Genomic DNA, 21232 nt, shown 5'->3' on the forward strand with positions numbered 1-21232 from the left:
TGCAATGAAACAAAGAGTTAAAAATTTAAAGGGGTCTGAATACTTTCCATACCCACTGTATGTATTGCTTTTATGAATATATTGGAAATTTGATGAAAATTTAGAATAACTTGCAATTATTTGAATTTTTATGCCCTTAAAACAGTCATACTGCACAAAATACGGTAGTTAATAAATAACATTTCCCATGTGTCTAGTTTACATCATCGTCACTTTTTAAGTTTTTTTTTGTTAGGCTGCTAGAATTGTTAAAATATTAGCTGCAATATTTAATTATTTTTTTTGTGCGTAAATTTACAAACCCTATTATTTTTAAGGACCACTTTGATTTTTAAGCAACTTCTAGACGCCTATATGTCAGAAAACCTCCAAACAAAACCCCATTTTAAAAGCTGCACCCCTCAATGTTTTCAAAACTGCGAGAAAGTTTAACCCTTCAGGTGCTTCACAGGAATTAACGCAAACTGGAGTTAAAAAATTAATTTTTTTCCATGAAAATGTTACTTTAGACCCAATTTTTTTTATTTCCTCAAGGAGAAAATGGACCATACAATTTATTGTGCAATTTCTCTTGTGTACATAGATACCGCATATGTGGTCAGAAGCTTGAAAGTGAAAGAGCACTAATTGACTTTTTGGAGGACAATTTTATCTGGGATAGATTGTGGATGCAAAGTCTCATTTGCAGAGCACTTGCGGTGCCAGAACAGCAGAAACCCTCCACAAATTATCCTGTTTTAGAAACTATACCCTTCAATGATTTCATTCAGGGGTTTAGTGATCATTTTAATTCCACGGGTGTTTTACAAAAATTTACAATCTCTGGAAAGGGGCTCAGGAGCTGAGCTCGCGTCACATGCAGCAGATACTGGCTATCTTACATTACTGCCATCTGTCTCTAAGGGAATGTGCCCACGATCCGGAGCCGCCTGCGGCCCCGGCGCTGCTAATCAGCCATGCGGCTTCCGCCCTAGTTATGCAAATGAGCGGCTGTGATTTTTTTTTTTTTTTTTTTTTTTCACATGCGGACTTCCCTCATTGATGCAAGTCTATGGGGAAAGTCCACATGCGGACCCGCAAGAGAAATTGACATGCTGCGGTCCTGAAAGACACGCCACATGCCAGTTTTCACTGGTGATCCGCAGGTGCACAGAGACGCATAGTGGACATGGGATTTTCCAGAAATCCCATCCACTATGTTGTAACATCTGGACTCTGTGGGTTTGACACTGCATAAACACGCAGCTTCAAACCCGCAGCGATCCTGATCGTGGGCACATAGCCTTACAGCTGCGGCTGATGCAGAGTTCCAGCCATTGTTGTTAACCATTTGCATGGAACTAGGAACATGCACTCTGGACCCCATCGATGCCCCCACCACACCACGACTTGATCGCAGGGGTCTTATGGGTTACTATGACAGTGGATCCCCTTCAATGTCCTCTCATCTCCTGTGAAGCTCAGCCTTAGGGTTCATTCACATGTCCATTTTTTGTGTATGAGTGCTATCTGTGTTTTTCAGGGGTAGCTCTTGTGTGTATAATACTGAATAGGGCCTTTCAAATGTCCAGGAATTTTCTTGGTCCATGCAAAATCACAGAGATATTTCCGATATTTATCCGAATGTCAGATTAAAATCGGCAGTGCAATTCTATGCCCCTGAAAAGATCAGACAGCACTTGGATGCCACTAGATAGGAAAAGATAGAAAAACGTTTATATTTTTGTTTCTCATATGAGAAAAACTGATGAAACCAATGAAAATCTGATGAATGATTGTCTACGTCAGTCCTAATACGGCAATACCAATTATGATTCCAGGTCATTGTTTACTCCTCAATGAACACTAAAAAAAGAACCCAAACATGGCAGGATTGCATTTCTTTTTCATTATTTCATCACAGTTGGATTTTTTTTTTTTTTTTTGCTGTTTTTCAGTAAATTATATGATAAAATAAAAGGTGTCATTCAAAACTACAACTTTTCCCGCTGAAAACAAGCTCTCATACGTCTTATGTGAACACAAAAATACAAAAGTTATGGCTCTTGGAAGAAGGTGATGGAAAAACAGAAGCACAAAAATGGAAAAATTCCCCTTTCTTAATGTGCTCACAGCTGGACTGAAAGAACGCAATTTGACTTTTGGCACGCAGTTTTGGCTGATTTAGCGTATGCCCACGTGATGACTTTTTGCTTAGAAAAGATGCAACTTTTTATTTCCTTGCACATTTAAGCCGGTTTCACACGTCCGGATATTTCCAGTACTGGAAAAAACAGTACCAGAAATATCCATGTCCGAGTTTGGCAACCGTGTGCGGCCCGTGTGCGGCCCATGTGCCGCATCAGGATCACATGGACGGCGCATGGGAATCAGCGCTACAGTTAGCACTGTTCCCAAGCGCTGGTGCTGAACACTACCCTCATCATATTTCCCTGCCGGCGCTGCCATCAGCATTAGCAGGGACAGTGATGAGGGTAGTGGTAGTCTGCTCCCGCAGTGTCCCCACCTGTAAAAATAGGAATAAAATAATAAAATCCATGTATTCACCTCTCCTAGGTGTCCCCCTCTGTAATCCTCTGACCGCTGACGCTGTGAAACCAGGGAGAATGAACGGCTCCGGAGCTGCAGCTCAGGAGTGGTGTCCTGTCGCTCACTGAGCGCAGCTCCGCAGTGGCTTGTTCTCCCCGCTCCTCAGCGTCAGCGGATTGCAGCTGGGGACACCTAGGAGAGGTGAGTATATGGATCTTGTTTTTACAGGCGGACACAGCGGGAGCAGACTACCACTAACCATGATGAGGGCAGTGTTCAGCCCCCGGTATTTGGGAACAGCGGTAACGCTGATTCTCAGGCGCCGTTCCGTGTCACACTGATGACACACAGATGTCATCCATGTGTGTTCAGCGTGTGGTGCACACGGACACGCAGTCCATGGAAACACTGTGCGCAGACCCATAGATTTGAATGGGTCTGTGTGTATTGGTGTCTCCGGTACATGTGGAAACTGTCACCACTCATACCGGAGATACTGATGTGTGGAAGCACCCTTAAAGCAGTTTGAATTCTACAGCATATTAATATTTTCAGCTTTTTTTTGCCACATTTTTCACACCTTCAAATGAATGGGAAAAAAACGAATGAAAAAAATACACGCATAAACACGTGTATTATTATGAGGTCTTCAAGTTTGTTCAGTACACTTGTAATCATTTCAAAATCATTTTTGCTTTAATTCACTTTTATTTTTGTTGGCTCCTTTTGTTAAAGGAAATTTGTCACCAGTATTTTGCGAACCAATCTGAGAACAGCATGATGTAGGGGCGGATTCCAGCAATGTATCACTTATGGGGCTGCTTGCTGCAATTTTGATAAAATCACTGTTTTGCTGCAAATCTAAGACTACCTTGTATCTAATGCACTCATTGACTTGACTTGAGAGATTAATGGCTGGCAAACTACCAGTGTTAGGCGTGTATTCATAGCTTTATGCATGAATTTTTGTGGTAACCTCTCTGGGGGTTTTGGGTGTGGTGTTCAGTGGATGTTAGGATGGCATACAATAATGAGGCTACACTTGTGGTGGATCATTACGTTCATTCAGTCTTGCATTAATTTTGTGAAGTGACACTTATTTTTCTCTTTTTATGTAGGGTAAGTTGTGGATAGCAGAGCATAGTACCTTGGATCGTAACCAAACATAAGCAGCTTCCTGTTGTAACATGAGAAGGAGACATCAATAAAAATCCTGTTTCATTTACAAGGTGTGGTGTGATTTCTAAATTAATTGGGAAATTGCTGGGAAAGAAAAACTTACTGCACTTGGAATAAGTCTCTCTTACAATGCCTAAGGAACCTTGTTCTAATGTTCCACATTGTAAAAACCACTTTCGGGTCACGGAGAGCGCAGTATGAACTAGAGAATCTGCAGAGCAGTGACATCACTAAGAAGAATAGCTCTGGATCCTGGAGAAAGAGCGGTAGGTGAGCATATTAAAGGAACTCTGTCATCACAGAATGACTGTTCAAACCATCTACAAAATAGCATTGTGCTTAGTATAGGGACAAATGTGACAGGTAGTGGACGTTTCGGCCATCCCATGTCTTTTTCAACTAGTCACTGGGAGAAAAGATGAGAAAGAAGGTACCATAAATGTGCTGTACAATATATACAGTGAATAAATAAAATCCAAAATATAAGGTGTCATTGAAAAGTAATGGCATATCTTGATATACAATATCTTTAAAAATCAGGAGATATACCTTAGAAAAACAGTATCATATAATCAGATAAGGTTGAGGAGAATTCTTTGGGTAAATATAAAGGCATAAAAGTATGGTAAGAATGCAATGGGAGGTATAGTATGCAACCATGGAAGACCTAACATAAGAAGGCAATTGGATGTATGGTATGCAGCCATGGAGCGAGATAATATTAGGGAGATGTGTGGTATAACAACAGAAATGGCAGACACTGAACATTTAGCAAAAAGGGGGGTATATAGGAGGAGGTGGGCACATGAAAATGGGCACAGGGTCAGAGAAACATGGGCAGCATGTAGAGTAAGAGTGCTTTCACATTGCTTTCAGGCACCTGTCGGTGGCCCATCGGGATTTACGTCCACAAAACGGGATTCGTACGAATGTGCCATTGGCGCCATAGACTATAATGGTGCTGGCAGAACGAATGTGCGCTCTGTCGTGCATTTTTGGGTTTATTCGCCTACTGGAGATGGACTCTCAAATGTACTAGACTGAGTAGTAGAGTTTTTCATGTGCCCACCTCCTCCTATATACTTCATTTTTGCTAAATGTTCAGTGTCTGCTATTTCTGTGGTTATACCCCACATCTCCCTAATATTCCCTTGCTCCATGGCTGCATACTATACCTGTCATTGCTCCCACTCCTCCTCCCCCTAATAATAATAATCTTGGACCCTGGGTGCAGTTTGCTATAAAATAGCTTACTACATTGTACTCGCCTTCCCCGGCAATGAGGCTCTACTGCTGTTCCCATTGTCCTATATTGGCAGTAGTGTGGTTGTCACATCGACAAAACAGCAGCAAGTCTGTATCCTCTGAGCAAGGCCTTCATCTACACAGGCTGAGCTCACTGAGGGACTTCCGCATTGTCAACGTGACATCAGCACTACAGCCATTACCGGACACAGGGAGCAGCCGCAGAAACTGAGCATTGGACTTGGAAGGTGAGTAAAATACAATTTATTTTTAATAACTGCATCCAGCGACTAAGATTTTATGAAATGGGACAACCCCTTCAAAGTATTAACTTGGCACTCAAGTGTTTAACCCCTTAACCCCCGAGGGTGGTTTGCACGTTAATGACCAGGCCAATTTTTACAATTCTGACCACTGTCACTATATGAGGTAATTACTCTGGAACGCTTCAACGGATCCCCCTGATTCTGAGATTGTTTTTTCGTGACATATTGTACTTCATGATTGTGGTAAAATTTCTTCGATATCACTTGCGTTTATTTGTGAAAAAAATGGAAATTTGGCGAAAATTTTGCAATTTTCAAAATTTGAATTTTTATGCCCTTAAATCAGAGAGATATGTCACATAAAATAGTTAATAAATAACATTTCCCACATGTCTACTTTACATCACAGGGGCTCTCCAAACGCAACATGGTGTCCGCTAACAATTTGAGCCGACAGTTTGTTAGCGGACACCATGTTGCATTTGGAGAGCCCCTCTGTGCCCAAACATTGGAGCTCCCCCACAAGTGACCCCATTTTGGAAACTAGACCCCCCAAGGCACTTATCTAGATGCATAGTGAGCAGTTGGAACCCTTAGGTGCTTCACAAATTGATTCGTATAAATGAAAAAGTAGAAAAAAAAAGACTTTTCCATTTTTACGAATCAATTTGTGAAGCACCTAAGGGTTCCAAGTGCTCACTATGCATCTAGATAGGTGCCTTGGGGGGGTCTAGTAATATTTTTATTAAGGCAATTTAAAAGATATCACAATATAAAAACAGTATCAAAAAAGGTTTCTGTTTTTTTGATACTGTTTTTATGTTGTGATTTCTTTTAAATTGCCTTAATAAAAATATATTTTTATATATATCTTCCTCGAGCCTGAGTTTATTTAACTCTAGTCTCTGTGTGCTATGTATCTTTACAGGTATGTAGCATATACGCTATGCCTTTCTTCTCAAATTATTCAATTCTGTTCTTTAGATTGCATTTTGTAAAGCCATTTTTTGATTACTGTGTCATGATGTAAGCTAATGTGTGCCCATCTAAGGGTACCCTTAGGCTTGTGTAGACTGAATGTTTGTCTAGGAGGGGGTGTATTCTCACTGATGTGATATATTGATTGCATGAATGAGCATTGAGTACAGATTTGAACAGGGTCTTTTTTAGGGCCCCATCACACACACACAGATGCACTCTGCGATTGCGATGCTGCAACGTCACAAGCGTGAGGCTCCAGCATCACAAGCGTAGCCGTCACACTGCACTTTGGGAGAGCGATGGGGCCCTTACTGTAGTATATAAGATCTTTTTGTTGTAAAACTGGTTATAGATTTTTTTCTCTTTTATTGTTATTTATTTATATAGTTAGTTTTTTTCATTACTTTTTCATGTTGTTTTATAAAATATGTTAACACAGTTATATTTAGTTAGATTTCATGATATAGTAATAGAAATCTAAAGCATGTTTGTAATTTGTGTGCAGAATGCTATAAAGCGAACATAATTTCAAACAACCTGTGTAACCTTTTTCTGAAAAAAATAAATAAAAATTAAGTTTTAATTTCATTTTTCATTTGTTTATGATCAACCATGTTCACATACAGTTTAATAATGAAATGGGTATTCAAATGAAACACAGTAGCAAAAATCAACATTTTTATAGGTCGGGTCATATTGACCCGAAACACTACAAGTGTATAGTAAATGTGATCAGAACAGCAGGGTTAAGGATTTTTGTTTGGTCCCATTGCCATAGGTGTAGAATATCAAGCTCCTAGCCATGCAGTCTTTCTTTAAAAACATTTGTAAGAGTGGGTCATTCTTAAGAGCTCACTGAATTGGAGAATGGTACTTTATAGCCTATGGGACTAAGCACACATTTTCTTTTTTATTGCCACTGTAGCAACAAGTGAATTTGTTGAATTTCTTCCCTCCATAATATTCTACAATCAACTGTGAAAGTGTAAGCGTTTAGAAACCACAGCAACTCACCCACAAAGTGAGAGACCACGTAAAGGTGCATAGGACATAAGTCACCAGGGTCCTGCATAGACCTAAACCTCCTCTGGCATCAATAGAAGCACAAATCAGATTAGGACAAGTATCATTCATAAGCAGCATGGATATCAAGATAAAATTTGCTGCCTCTGTACTTGGATGGGTTTTCTAATGTTTGTTATGAGAATGTGCCTAGGTAAAACTGGCACAGCTGGTTTGCAGACCTCGCTAGTCTAACATCTTCATAGAACCACTGCATTTTGGAAACCAACATCATCCAAGTTTACAGAAGGATCGCAAAAATTATCTCTGATCTAATATTTCTCTTCTATGCAACATAAAATTTACTATATGGAGCAAATTGCCACGATCAGTCTCAGGACAGATTAATTTATCAAAATGTCATTACTCCCTAAATTTAGCTAGATCCTTCACCATGTGCGGTACCAGTTCCCAATCCTTTTTCTCAACTCATTAACCTCTACGTTCATATGGGGGTAATACAAGACCCAAACTTAGTTATCTACTTTACAGAGATCCAAACGAATGAGAGGGGCAGCACTACCTGAATTTCTCTATTATCTAGTGGGGCAACTCAAAGCAATCAGTAGATGGATGCCCACCTCTCAACTATCTAATAGAGCCATCTAGCACAGGCTGCTAAAGTTGAATGTCTTGGTTTTTTTTTTAGAACTAGATAGACCCAATATACCTAAATTGTTGCCTCTTCTCAGACTGGCACGTTTGATCTGGAGGCAAGTTAAAAAAAAAAAAAAGTGTTTAATTTTAATGAGTTAACCGGTTCCCGACCGCCCACTGTAGATAAACGTCGGCGCTTGCCGGGCTCTGTGCAGTGCCGACGTTTAAAAACGGTGGGTGGTCTCGCAGTGCTCAGGACCCCCAGGGTCCTGCAAGCACTGCGATTCCGGTGCAGAGCGTTAGCTCTGACAGGGTACATCATCGGGACCTGATTAGATCAGGTCCCAGTGATGTTAACCCTTTGCTGTCTTCTATATGCTGTGATCTATAGTGATCGCGGCATATAGGAGACAGCAGGAAGAGAGGGGGTCGTCTTACTTACCTCCGAAGACCTCCGTTTCGTTTGAGGACCTGGGGTTGCTATGGCAGCTGGAGGTCACATGACCGCCTCCAGCTCTGCCATATATGGTGTCCTTCCTGTCTGGCTTCAGCTTGTATGTAGCTGAAGTCAGACAGGAGACTCTGACTGAAACAGTCAGTGAAGATCTCATATAATGTAATATATGTGTATTACATTACATGAGATCAGTGATCAGAAAAATAAAAATTAATGTCCCATACAGGGACTAAGTAAAAATGTAAAAAAAAAAGTTTTTAAACTATTAAAAAAAAAAAACACAAAATAAATAAAAATAAATAAAATATTAAACCAATAAATCCGTAAATTATTACAAAACCAAAAAAAGTACACATATTTGGTATCGCCGCGTCCGAAACAACCCGAGCTATAAAACTGTCACACTAATTAACTCCTTCTGTGCACACCGTAATAAAAATAAATAAAAAACGAAGCAAAAAAATATGCTTTTTCATCATATCGCCAAACAAAAAGTGGAAAAAAATGCGATCAAAAAGCAGAATAGAAATAAAAATGGTACCACTGAAAACGTCATCTTGTTCCGCAAAAAAAAGCCGCCATACAGCTCCATCAGCCGAAAAATAAAAAAGTTATAGCGCTCAGAATAAAGCAATGCAAAAAAAATATTTTTTTTTCTATAAAATTGTTTTATTGTGTAAAAGCGCCAAAACATGAAAAAAATACAGTAAGTGTAGTATCGCTGTAAACGTACTGACCCGAAGAATAACGCTGCCTGATCACTTTTACCACACGCAGAACGGCATAAAAAAAACTCAAAAAAACAATTCCTGTAGTGTTTGTTTTTGTTAACTTTACCTCCCAAAAAACGGAATAGAAAGCGATCAAAAAATGTCACGTGCCCAAAAATGGTTCCAATAAAAATTTCAACTAGTCCCGCAAAAAACAAGCCATCACATGACTCTATCGGCCGAAATATGGAAAAATTATAGCTCTCAAAATATGGTGATGCAAAAACTAGATTTTGCAAAAAAAGCGTATTTTAGTGTGTGACAGCTGTCAGTCATAAAAACCCGATATAAATCTGGTATCTCTGTAATCGCACCGACCCGAAGAATAAAGTAATCTAATCAGTTATATCACACTAGGAACGGCATAAAAAATAAATAAAACAAATATTATTCACCTGCTACTGATTTGTTTATTATGTCTCCCAAAGATCCCAGTAAGGCTCTGCTCACATTTATCCTGTGCTCTGCGCTGAGCACTTACACCAGAGTTTCCGTGTAAATCTCTGAAATACGTGATTCAGCCAGAACCCATGATGGAAGATTCCCTGTAATGAGGCAGATATAGGCCACTGTGGATGCCGTCTAGCCTGGGATCCCACGGTGTCATTTGTTTTAGGCGTGCATAAAAGTGCGGTTGGCCACAGTTTTGTGCACTTCTGAAAAAAAGGACACCACTAAACAGAGGCCAGACGGAGTCCAGAGTAACTCTGCTGCCTCATTACAGTGAATGGATCCTGCAGGGGTTTCATCTGAATTACATCACTTGGAAAATTAGATGGAAACCCCGATGTAAGTGCTCAGCCTAGAGCGCCGGATAAATGTTACGTAAAATGTTCCCAATAAAAGCTTCAACTCAGTCCTCAAAAAAAGCTAGTCCCCACTCAGGTCCATCATCTGTTAAAAATATAAGGGACTTCCAAGTTACTGGTAGCAGAAAGGCTCTGGAAAAGCAAAATGGTCCTTGCCCCCAAAAAGAAATTCAGAAAATTTTGTGCTCCCAAATCCAAATGCCTATTCTACAATAATTTGTTCTCCAATTGTCAAATAGCGCTCCTTCCCCCTCAAATCTCACCGTATGGCTAAGTGGTACGATACAGCCACATATGGGGTATTGACACTTTTAGAAGAAATTGTGTGACACATTTCGGCACCATTTTTACCCATTGCCCTGTGTGAAAATGTAAAATCTGAGGGTAAAACATTTTTTTGTGGTAAAAATATAATTATGCTTTTTTCACTGCCCAATGGTATAAATTTAAAAGTTAAAAAATGCTCACTACTTCCCTAGATGAATTCCTTGAGAGGTGTAGTTTACAAAATGGGGTCACTTGTGGGGGTTTCTGCTGTTTTGGCATGTCAGCGACTCTTCAAATGTGACATGGTGTCTGCTGCCTATCCCAGCCAACATAGCGCTTCTTTCTCTTCCGAACCCTGCCGTACACCAAAGCAGTGGTTTTCCCCCACATATGGGGTATCGGCGTACTCAGGAGAAATTGTACAACAAATTTCATGGTGCAATTTATCCTGTTACCCTTATGATAATGCAAAATTAGGGAATGAAAAACATTTTTTTATGGGAAAAATGTGAAAATTTTATTTTTACAGCTCAATATTATAAACTTCTGTGAAGCAGCTGGGGGTGCAAGGTGCTCACCACACATCTAGATAAGTTCCCTAAGGGGTCTAGTTTCCAAAATGGTGTCACTTGTGGGGGGTTTCCACTGTTTAGGCACATTAGGGGCTCCCCAAATGTGACACGGCGTCCGCTAATTATTCAAACAAATTTTACATTCAAAAAGTCAAATGGCGCTCCTTCCCTTTCAAACCCTGCCATGTGCCCAAACAGTAATTTGCCTCCACATATGGGGTATCGGCGTGTTCAGGAGAAATTGCACAACAAATTTCATGGTGCAATTTATCCTATTACCCTTATGATAATGCAAAATTAAGGGATGAAAAACGGTTTTGTGGGAAAAATGTGAAAATTTTATTTTTACGGCTCAATATTATAAACTTCTGTGAAGCACCTTGGGGTTCAAGGTGCTCACCACACATCTAGATAAGTTCCCTAAGGGGTCTAGTTTCCAAAATGGTGTCACTTGTGGGGGGTTTCCACTGTTTAGGCACATCAGGAGCTCTCCAAACGCAACATGGCGTCCGCTAATTATTCAGACAAATTTTACATTCAAAAAGTCTAATGGCGCTCCTTCCCTTCCGAACCCTGCCGTGCGCCCAAACAGTGGTTTTCCCTCACATATGGGGTATCAGCACGCTCAAGAGAAATTGCACAAAAAAATTTGGGGTCCATTTTTTCATGTTACCCCTGTAAAAATAAAAAAATTGGGTCTAAAGTAACATTTTTGTGAAAAAAGTTAAATGTTAATTTTTTTCTTCCACATTCCAAAAATTCATGTGAATCACCTGAAGGGTTAATAAAGTTCTTGAATGTGGTTTTGAGCACCTTGAGGGGTGCAGTTTTTAGAATGGTGTCACTTTTGGGTATTTTCTGTCATAAAGACCCCTCAAAGTGACTTCAAATGTGATGTGGTCCCTAAAAAAATGGTTTTGTAAATTTTGTTGGAAAAATGAGAAATCGCTGGTCAACTTTTAACCCTTATAGCTCCCTAACAAAAAAAAATTTGGGTTCCAAAATTGTGCTGATGTAAAGTAGACATGTGGGAAATGTTATTTATTAACTATTTTGTGTGACATATCTCTCTGATTTAAGGGCATGAAAATTCAAAGTTTGAAAATTGCAAAATTTTCAAAATTTTCGCCAAATTTCTGTTTTTTTCACAAATAAACGCAAGTGATATCGAAGAAATTTTACCACTATCATGAAGTACAATATGTCACGAAAAAACATTCTCAGAATCAGGGGAATACGTTGAAGCGTTCCAGGGTAATTACTTCATAAACTGGCAGTGGTCAGAATTGAAAAAATTGGCCCGGTCACGAAGGCAAAAACAGGCTCTGGCGCGAAGTGGTTAATAGCTGAAATGCCGCTTTAGCGTAATACCTATTTTCACGTTTTACAGAATCAAAAGTCCAAATAGCCTTGGAGTTCACAAAATTCTTGCCAAAAACATCGTCCAATCTGCTGGTTTCTTCGAGATTAGTAAACATTTATTTCATATGTATTAGCCTCCAAGCAGAATCATGAAATAAGAAATCTTTCTTTATTGTTACTTCAGGAGACCTGGTTAACAGACACTTACATTGATTAGTAAATTGTAGTTCTGTAGAACATTACATTCAATGACATCCCATCAGTAAGTAGCACATGTCATAAATGCATAACATACAATGTGCTTCTTACAGCAAACAATTTAGGTTTGAGAATGTTAAGTGTGATTATAAAAACAGCTCATTAATTAAAGTGAAGGAAACAGTACAAGTACAAAATTATATAAAGTGGCGTTTCCAAAATGTGTATTTTTCTTAATGAATGTTGAAAGGACTGAAATTATGTCTTACAAAGAAAAGAATTATCACAGCTTTGACTTCCTTTGGAAAAACTCTTGTAGAGCCTTGATGGAGTCTTCTGAATTTGCTCTTTTAGCAAGAAGTTCAAACTCTTTTTCACAAACCTCATGAAGTTTCTCTTTTTCCACATTACGCATTAGTTCTTTAGACAGGGCCAAGCACTAGGGAAATACACAATATCATTCAGTTACTACACCATTTGTTAATTTACTTATCTTGAGCAGATTGATACTTCAGTATTGGCCTTATTCCAAAATCCATTTTTCATGTACGTGCTCAGTGTTCTTCAAGGTTAGGACATGCAGCCATTAGGTCTTTGGGGGATGTTCACATTTTTTTTTTTTGGCGGACCAATCGTCACCCATGTGCTAACCGTTTTTTTTTTATTTTTACTGTTTAATGGGTAAGAGAAACTTGGAATTTATTTTTATTTATGCATATAAGGAAAAACATGCTACGATGGACACATGGACCAATAAAATAGATTGATGAAAATGGTTTATTTTTTCATCTGAGAAAATATAAATAAAAATATGAGTACCATGGCCAAATTTAGAGATCTGTGTTTCACAGATTACGCACCGCAATGCACAGGCTAACCGCAGGTATCTTGATCTGAATTAAAGGGAAGGTGCCATGATTTCGTATTAATTATTGATTATGTAATCAGTTATATTTAATGCAAAATGAAATGGTGTTTTTACAGCTTAATTTTTTTCTTCAGCCACTGAGGGCTGCCCATTTTCATTTGCTGGCGTGTAAATGTCTGAGCATGACACACACCTCAAATACTGCAGCCCCTGTACATAGGAGACTGTGGTTGCTCTCCGACCGCATCTCCTCCATTGTGGCTTCCTCCAGATGTCACTTGTGCACACCCCCTGGGCTGTCAAGGTCACAGCTGTGGAAGGAGATGGATGCCATTTTCTTTTTTAAGCCCACAGATTTGCTACCTGCTCCAATTTCCCCCTGTCACCACCCACAGTGCGAGCGGTGACTGGAGATGTGGCAAATGCAAAGCGGAGGTCCGGGATGAGGTGAACATTGGCGGCGGCGATCAGCAGCCTGGCGTTAGCAGTACAACTCCAAAATGCTGATCAACGGTTCGCGCTGCTGTGCTCCGATCACAGACACAGTTCTGCTCTGTAAGGGTAAGCCTCTGAAGGTGGGGCAGGAAAACCACAAGATAAAGGGCACACAACTGTAACAGCCCCTAAATCTGAGCACATTAGCACAAAAGTCCACGGGGCCATGAGACCACCCGAGAACTGGGCAGCATATAAAATTAACCATCCCTGAACAATCTGCAGGGTTTTATTATGTTAGCAGTGCCTATAATAACCGGGCTGCACCTGCATCCCCCATCCTATTTCAGTGTCTGGCATTGTATTCATGAATCGGGACAAGTATCAGTCTCTGAAGACTACACAGACGAGATGCCATAGCTCATCCAGGGCTACCTGGTGTCTGACTTCTAAGTAATCATCTCCCCTGTATTTAAAAAAAAAAAATGTATATCAGTATGTTCAAGCTTTCCTACTCTAACACACTCTGCTGGCTGATCACAATGTGTGCTGAATATTACATATTGCCCTCTAATGCTTGTCGTTCCCAAATTTCTGCTACTTTCAAACGAACTGTCAAAAGATGGTGTTTTTTTGTTTCAATGCAGTCAACACTGGAGAAGCAGATTGCCTGCGGATTCATACTGCTGGTACTGATCGCTATAGGAGTTATATACAAGTGCATCTCTCAAAATTAGAACATCATCAAAAAGGGAATTTATTTCAGTTCTTCAATACAAAAAGTGAAACTCATATATTACATAGTCTTTACAAACAGAGTGATCTATTTCAAGTGTTTATTTCTGTTAATGTTGATGTTTATGGCTTACAGCCAATGAAAACACAAAAGTCATTATTTCAGTAAATTAGAATACTTTATAACAGCTTGAAAAATGTTTTTAAAATCCGAAATGTTGGCCTACTGAAATGTATGTTAAGTAAATGCACTCAGTACTTGGTCAGAGCTCCTTTTGCATCAATTACTGCATCAATGCGGCGTGGCATGGAGGCGATCAGCCTGTGGCACTGCTGAGGTGTTATGGAAGCCCAGGTTGCTTTGATAGCAGCCTTCAGCTCGTCTGCATTGTTGGGTCTGGTGTCTCATCTTCCTCTTGACAATGCTCCATAGATTCTGTATGAAGTTAAGGTCAGGCGAGTTTGCTGGCCAATCAAGCGCAATGATACCGTTTTTTTTTAAACCAGGTATTGGTACTTTTGGCAGTGTGGACAGGTGCCAAGTCCTGCTGGAGAATGAAATTTCCATCTCCAAAAAGCTTGTTGGCAGAGGGAAGCATGAAGTGCTCTAAAATCTCCTGGTAGATGGCTGCGCTGACTTTGGTCTTGATAAAACACAGTGGACCTACACCAGCAGATGACATGGCTCCCCAAACCATGACTGATTGTGGAAACTTCACACTAGATCTCAAGCAGCTTGGATTGTGGCCTCTCCCCTCTTCCTCCAGCCTCTGGGACCTTGATTTCCAAATGAAAATTAGAACTCTGGGACCTTGTGGAGTGTGTCAATGACTGCCTTCTGGACATCTGTCAAGTCAGCAGTCTTCCGCATGATTGTGGAGCCTACTGAAATAGACTGAGAGACCTTTTTAAATGCTTAGGAAACCTTTGCAGGTGTTTTTTGTTAATTATTTTAATTTACTGAGATAATATCTTTTGTGTGTTCATTGGCTGTAAGCCATAATCATTAACATTAACAGAAATAAACACTTGAAATAGATCACTGTTTGTAATGACTCTATATAATATATGAGATTCACTTTTTGTATTGAAGAACTGAAATAAATTAACTTTTTGATGATATTCTAATTTAGTGAGATGCACCTGTAAGTATGTGTGAAGGGTGTAGGTGGCCCTTATCAGAAACTGTTCAGCAACAAGGTCTCTCCAGCAATGTGCTCCACAGACATGTGCCCACCTACATGATAGATCGACTACAGATTTAAAATGTAGTTTTGTAAAACTAGTAAAGTACTACAAATCAGACTCTTATCTCCAACGTAAAGAATATTTACACAATTGTAATTATGAAACTCTCTATACCGGGACAAATAGCAACTTACAGTTTTTGGCAAAGTAGCATAATTTCTCAGCCTGGACCAAACTTCTTGCTGGAAAGTTGCATCAGGAAAGACTTCAGTGACCAATCCTACATTACAAGCTTCCTGAGCAGTCAATGTCTTGTTAAAAAGTAATACCTCGGTTGCCTAGATAGTGAATACAGAAAAAGTCAGTGCCCCTGAACATGAACGGTTAAAAAAAAAAAATCCAAACCATTGTAGTTTGCAGGTAGATTCTCTTTAGGGCAGGGGTCTCAAACTCTTCTAAGTATATGGGCCACACATAGAAAAAATGTGAATTTGAAGGGCCGCATTCTTTGCAGGATGATATGAAATTTTTAATGATACCATATTGTTTTATCTATACACGTTTTGGATTTTTTGAACATTTTTGGCTTTTTTATTATATTCTTTTAAATGGCATTCATTTTATGGGCTATGGTACAGTTTTATAGTTTTTACAAGTTTACAGTTTTTACAATTTTTATTTCCTTTTTGTGTCCCCTTATTAAGCACCATACAGTAATTCTGACCAACTTCTTAAACACTGCTCAAAAAAATAAAGGGAGCACTCAAATAACACATCCTAGATCTGAATGAATGAAATATTCTCATTGAATACTTTGTTTTGTACAAAGTTGAATGTGCTGACAACAAAATCACACAAAAATCATCAATGGAAATCAAATTTATTAACCAATGGAGGCCTGGATTTGGAGTCACCACCAAAATTAAAGTGGAAAAACACACTACAGGCTGATCCAACTTTGATGTAATGTCCTTAAAACAAGTCAAAATGAGGCTCAGTATTGTGTGTGGCCTCCACGTGCCTGTATGACCTCCCTACAATGCCTGGGCATGCTCCTGATGAGGTTGCAGATGGTCTCCTGTGGGATCTCCTCCCAGACCTGGACTAAAGCATCCGCCAACTCCTGGACAGTCTGTGGTGCAACGTGATGTTGGTGGATGGAGCGAGACATGATGTCCCAGATGTGCTCAATCGGATTCAGGTCTGGGAAACGGGCCGGCCAGGCCATAGCTTCAAGGCCTTCATCTTGCAGGAACGCCTGTCACACTCCAGCCACATGAGGTTTGGCATTGTCCTGCATTAGGAGGAACCCAGGGCCAACACACCAGCATATAGTCTCACAAGGGGTCTTAGTATCTCATCTCGGTACCTAATGGCAGTCAGGCTACTCTGGCGAGCACATGGAGGGCTGTGCGGCCCTCCAAATAAATGCCACCCCACACCATTACTGACCCACTGCCAAACCAGTCATGCTGAAGGATGTTGCAGGCAGCAGATCGCTCTCCACGGCCTCTCCAGACTCTGTCACATCTGTCACATGTGCTCAGTGTGAACCTGCTTTCATATGTGAAGAGCACAGGGCGCAAGTGGCGACTTTGCCAATCCTGGTGTTCTGTGGAAAATCCCAAGCGTCCTGCACGGTGTTGGGCTGTGAGCACAACCCCCACCTGTGGACGTCGGGCCCTCATACCACCCTCATGGAGTCGGTTTCTAACTGTTTGTGCAGACACATGCACATTTGTGGCCTGTTGGAGGTCATTTTGCAGGGCTCTGGCAGTGCTCCTCCTGTTCCTCCTTGCACAAAGGCGGAGGTAGCGGTCCTGCTGCTGGGTTGTTGCCCTCCTACGGCCCCCTCCACGTCTCCTGGTGTAATGGCCTGTCTCCTGGTAGCGCCTCCAGCCTCTGGACACTACGCTGACAGACACAGCAAACCTTCTTGCCACAGCTTGCATTGATGTGCCATACTGGATGAGATGTACTACCTGGGCAACTTTTGTGGGTTGTAGAGTCCGTCTCATGCTACCACGAGTGTGAAAACACAACCAACATTCAAAAGTGACCAAGACATCAGCCAGAAAGCATTGGTACTGAGATGTGGTCTGTGGTCCCCACCTGCAGAACCACTCCTTTATTGAGTGTGTCTTGATAATTGCCAATAATTTCCATCTATTGTCTATTCCATTTGCACAACAGCATGTGAAATTGATTGTCAATCAGTGTTGCTTTGTAAGTGGACAGTTTCATTTCGCAGAAGTTTGAATTACTTGGAGTTATATTCTGCTGTTTAAGTGTTCCCTTTATTTTTTTGAGCAGTGTAGGAATGTCCCCATTTTGTAGTAGTGTCACCATCTTGTAGTAATGTCCCCCATATTGGTCCTCATCTTGTAGTAATGTGCCCATCCTGGTCCCCATCTTGTAGTAATGATGTGCCCATCCTGGTCCCCATCTTGTAGTAATGTGCCCATCCTGGTCCCCATCTTGTAGTAATGTGCCCATCCCGGTCACCATCTTGTAGCAATGTGCCCATCCTGATCCCCATCTTGTAGTAATGATGTGCCCATCCTGGTCCCCATCTTGTAGTAATGTGCCCATCCCAGTCCCCATCTTCTAGTAATGTGCCGAATTAAGCAGCCTCAGGGGCCACATGCAGCCTTCGGGCTGTGTGTTTCAGACCCCTGCTTAGGGGTGCAGGAGGACACACAGCATGGGACAAGCCTGTATACAGTTAGGTCCATATATATTTGGACAGAGACAACATTTTTATAATTTTAGTTCTAGACATTACCACAATGAATTCTAAACAAAACAATTCAGATGCAGTTGAAGTTCAGACTTTCAGCTTTCATTTGAGGGTATCCACATTAAAATTGGATGAAGGGTTTAGGAGTTTCAGCTCCTTAACATGTGCCACCCTGTTTTTAAAGGGACCAAAAGTAATTGGACAGATTAAATACTTGTAAATAAAAAGTTCATTTCTAGTACTTGGTTGAAAACCCTTTGTTGGCAATGACTGCCTGAAGTCTTGAACTCATTGACATCACCAGACGCTGTGTTTCCTTCTTTTTGATGCTCTGCCAGGCCTTCACTGCGGTGGTTTTCAGTTGCTGTTTGTTTGTGGGACTTTCTGTCTGAAGTTTAGTCTTTAACAAGTAAAATGCTGCTCAATTGGGTTGAGATCAGGTGACTGACTAGGCCATTCAAGAATATTCCACTTTTTTGCTTTAATAAACTCCTGGGTTGCTTTGGCTTTGTTTTGGGCCATTGTCCATCTGTAGTGTGAAATGACGACCAATCAGTTTGGCTGCATTTGGCTGGATCTGAGCACACAGTATGGCTCTGAATACATCAGAATTCATTCGGCTGCTTCTGTCCTGTGTCACATCATCAATAAACACTAGTGACCCAGTGCCACTGGCAGCCATGCATGCCCAAGCCATCACACTGCCTCCGTCGTGTTTTACAGATGATGTGGTGTGCTTTGGATCATGAGCTGTACCACGCCTTCGCCATACTTTTCTCTTTCCATCATTCTGGTAGAGGTTGATCTTGGTTTCATCTGTCCAACGAATGTTCTTCCAGAGCTGTGCTGGCTTTTTTAGATGTTTTTTTTAGCAAAGTCCAGTCTAGCCTTTTTACTCTTGATGCTTATGAGTGGCTTGCACCGTGCAGTGAACCCTCTGTATTTACTTTCATGCAGTCTTCTCTTTATGGTAGATTTGGATATTGATACGCCTACCTCCTGGAGAGTGTTGTTCACTTGGTTGGCTGTTGTGAAGGGGTTTGTCTTCACCAGGGAGATTATTCTGCGATCATCCACCACTGTTGTCTTCCGCGGGCGCCCAGGTCTTTTTGCATTGATGAGTTCACCAGTGCTTTCTTTCTTTGTCAGGATATACCAAACTGTAGATTTTGCCACTCCTAATATTGTAGCAATTTCCCGGATGGGTTTTTTCTGTTTTTGCAGCTTAAGGATGGCTTGTTTCACCTGCATGGAGAGCTCCTTTGACCGCATCTTTACTTCACAGCGAAACCTTCCAAATGCAAGCACCACACCTCAAATCAACTACAGGCCTTTTATCTGCTTAATTGAGAATGACATAACGAAGGGATTGCCCACACCTGTCCATGAAATAGCCTTGGAGTCAATTGTCCAATTACTTTTGGTCCCTTTAAAAACGGGGTGACATATGTTAAGGAGCTGAAACTCCTATACCCTTCATCCAATTTTAAAGTGGATACCCTCAAATGAAAGCTGAAAGTCTGAAGTTCAACTGCATCTGAATTGTTTTGTTTAAAATTCATTGTCGTAATGTCTAGAACCAAAATTAGAAAAATGTTGTCTCTGTCCAAATATATATGGACCTAACTGTATGTGTGGCCATCTCTCAGGCAGAGTACATTGTGCCCCCTGTGCTGGAGCTGTTGTATCCAGAAAAGGATCAAAGGGGAGGGTGAAAGGCTACAGGAGGAGGCCACCTGCCATCCAGGAAGAAATTTTGTAGGGGCTCAATGACCCTGGCATGATGACCCCCAAAATGGTGTTTAAACCATTACCTAAACATTTGTATAGGGTACCTAGCCCCTGTATAACTAGGCATGTATAGTTTAATATTTTATTGAAAAAAAAACACAAACTTATTTGATAAGCAAACGGGGGCGCTTCAGTGCACCCTTGGCTTGGCTAGTGCCTTGGTTCAAAGCCAGTATCCTCCTATTTGCATAGAAAAGCTGGCATCTTATAGCGATTGGCATGTTTCTGAAGCTGACAGCGAACACTCATCATTTTGTGAATCCGCACATTAACACCGGGTTAGCATGGCGTCGTGATCAGCATCAGTGCAGTCCTCACTAAAGACAGGTAGGAGCCAGATGTCAGGCAAGCCTGCAGCAATATTATGTGCGTTCCCACATCGACACTGATTGCGCCACCATGGCTTGGGGAGCAGGGAATGTTCATTTTCTTTAGCAGCGGGCACAGCGCAGGCTGCAGCAGGCGACTGCTCCCTCCTGTGCCCTGCTCCCCCCCACACTCACCACCACAGTATATAGTATGGACATGTATAGTTCGGACTATAAGAGGCACCCCCCACTTTCCTCCAAAATTTTGGAGGAAAAAAGTGTGTCTTATAGTCCGAAAAATACAGTATTTAACAAATCATACAATGTGATTTTCTGTTTTTTTCTTTTTAGATTCTGTCTCTCACAGTTGAAGTGTACCTACGATAAAAATTACAGACCTCTCCATTCTTTGTAGGTGGGAAAAGTTGCAAAATCAGCAGTGTATCAAATACTTATTTGCCCCACTGTATGTAACGCCATTAATTCCACAGCACTTTACAGACATCATATGGACACTTTGGCTTCCTTGAGCCCCGTGCAGCTACACAAACCACAGAACTGATAATTTGGCATCACAGCTTTAAAATGCAATAATAAATCTAAATGCAGCGAGTTCCTTAGTCCACCCTGGTGGTGACAATCAGAATATTACAAAATTATACGAAAGCAATAGCATGAGATGTGGAGGTTTGTTACCGAAAATCAGTTTTCTGTTTTCTGACTTAAAAAAAAAAATAGAAAGAAATAATTTAATTCCATTTTGTATCTATTTGGAATAAATAAAGCTAACGCTAGATATACTCTAAATAAGCTAAAGTGAGCATTATTATGAATACTATTAAAAGACCACAAGAGTAAATCAGAAAATAAAGT

General features: G+C 40.7%; 2 protein-coding genes across 11 annotated transcripts in view; one reads left to right on the top strand and one right to left on the bottom strand.

Moving 5' to 3' along the window:
• Nucleotides 1-3757, top strand: part of PRP4K (pre-mRNA processing factor kinase PRP4K) — a 66086-nt gene extending 62329 nt beyond the window's left edge. For all 9 annotated transcript variants that reach the window (XR_012320109.1, XR_012320111.1, XR_012320110.1 and 6 more), the window contains one exon: nt 3648-3757. The gene's annotated coding sequence lies outside the window, so the exon portion shown is untranslated. The remainder of the gene's footprint in view (nt 1-3647) is intronic.
• An 8495-nt stretch (nt 3758-12252) lies between these two features.
• The window catches only part of LOC141265534 (enoyl-CoA delta isomerase 2-like), a 36009-nt gene continuing 27029 nt past the window's right edge, over nt 12253-21232 (bottom strand). Inside the window, exons 8-9 of one of the 2 annotated variants that reach the window (XM_073678713.1) lie at nt 15715-15858; nt 12253-12733 (exon numbers count right to left, since the gene is read on the bottom strand). In XM_073678713.1, coding sequence (XP_073534814.1) covers nt 12578-12733; nt 15715-15858 — 300 coding nt within the window. In that variant the 3' untranslated portion in view covers nt 12253-12577. The remainder of the gene's footprint in view (nt 12734-15714; nt 15859-21232) is intronic. The other variant, XM_073678712.1, reaches the window with a different exon arrangement.

This window comes from Phyllobates terribilis, unplaced genomic scaffold (genome assembly GCF_046119375.1).
Source record: "Phyllobates terribilis strain yellow unplaced genomic scaffold, ASM4611937v1 Scaffold_4__5_contigs__length_816908805, whole genome shotgun sequence".
Lineage (NCBI taxonomy): Eukaryota > Metazoa > Chordata > Amphibia > Anura > Dendrobatidae > Phyllobates > Phyllobates terribilis.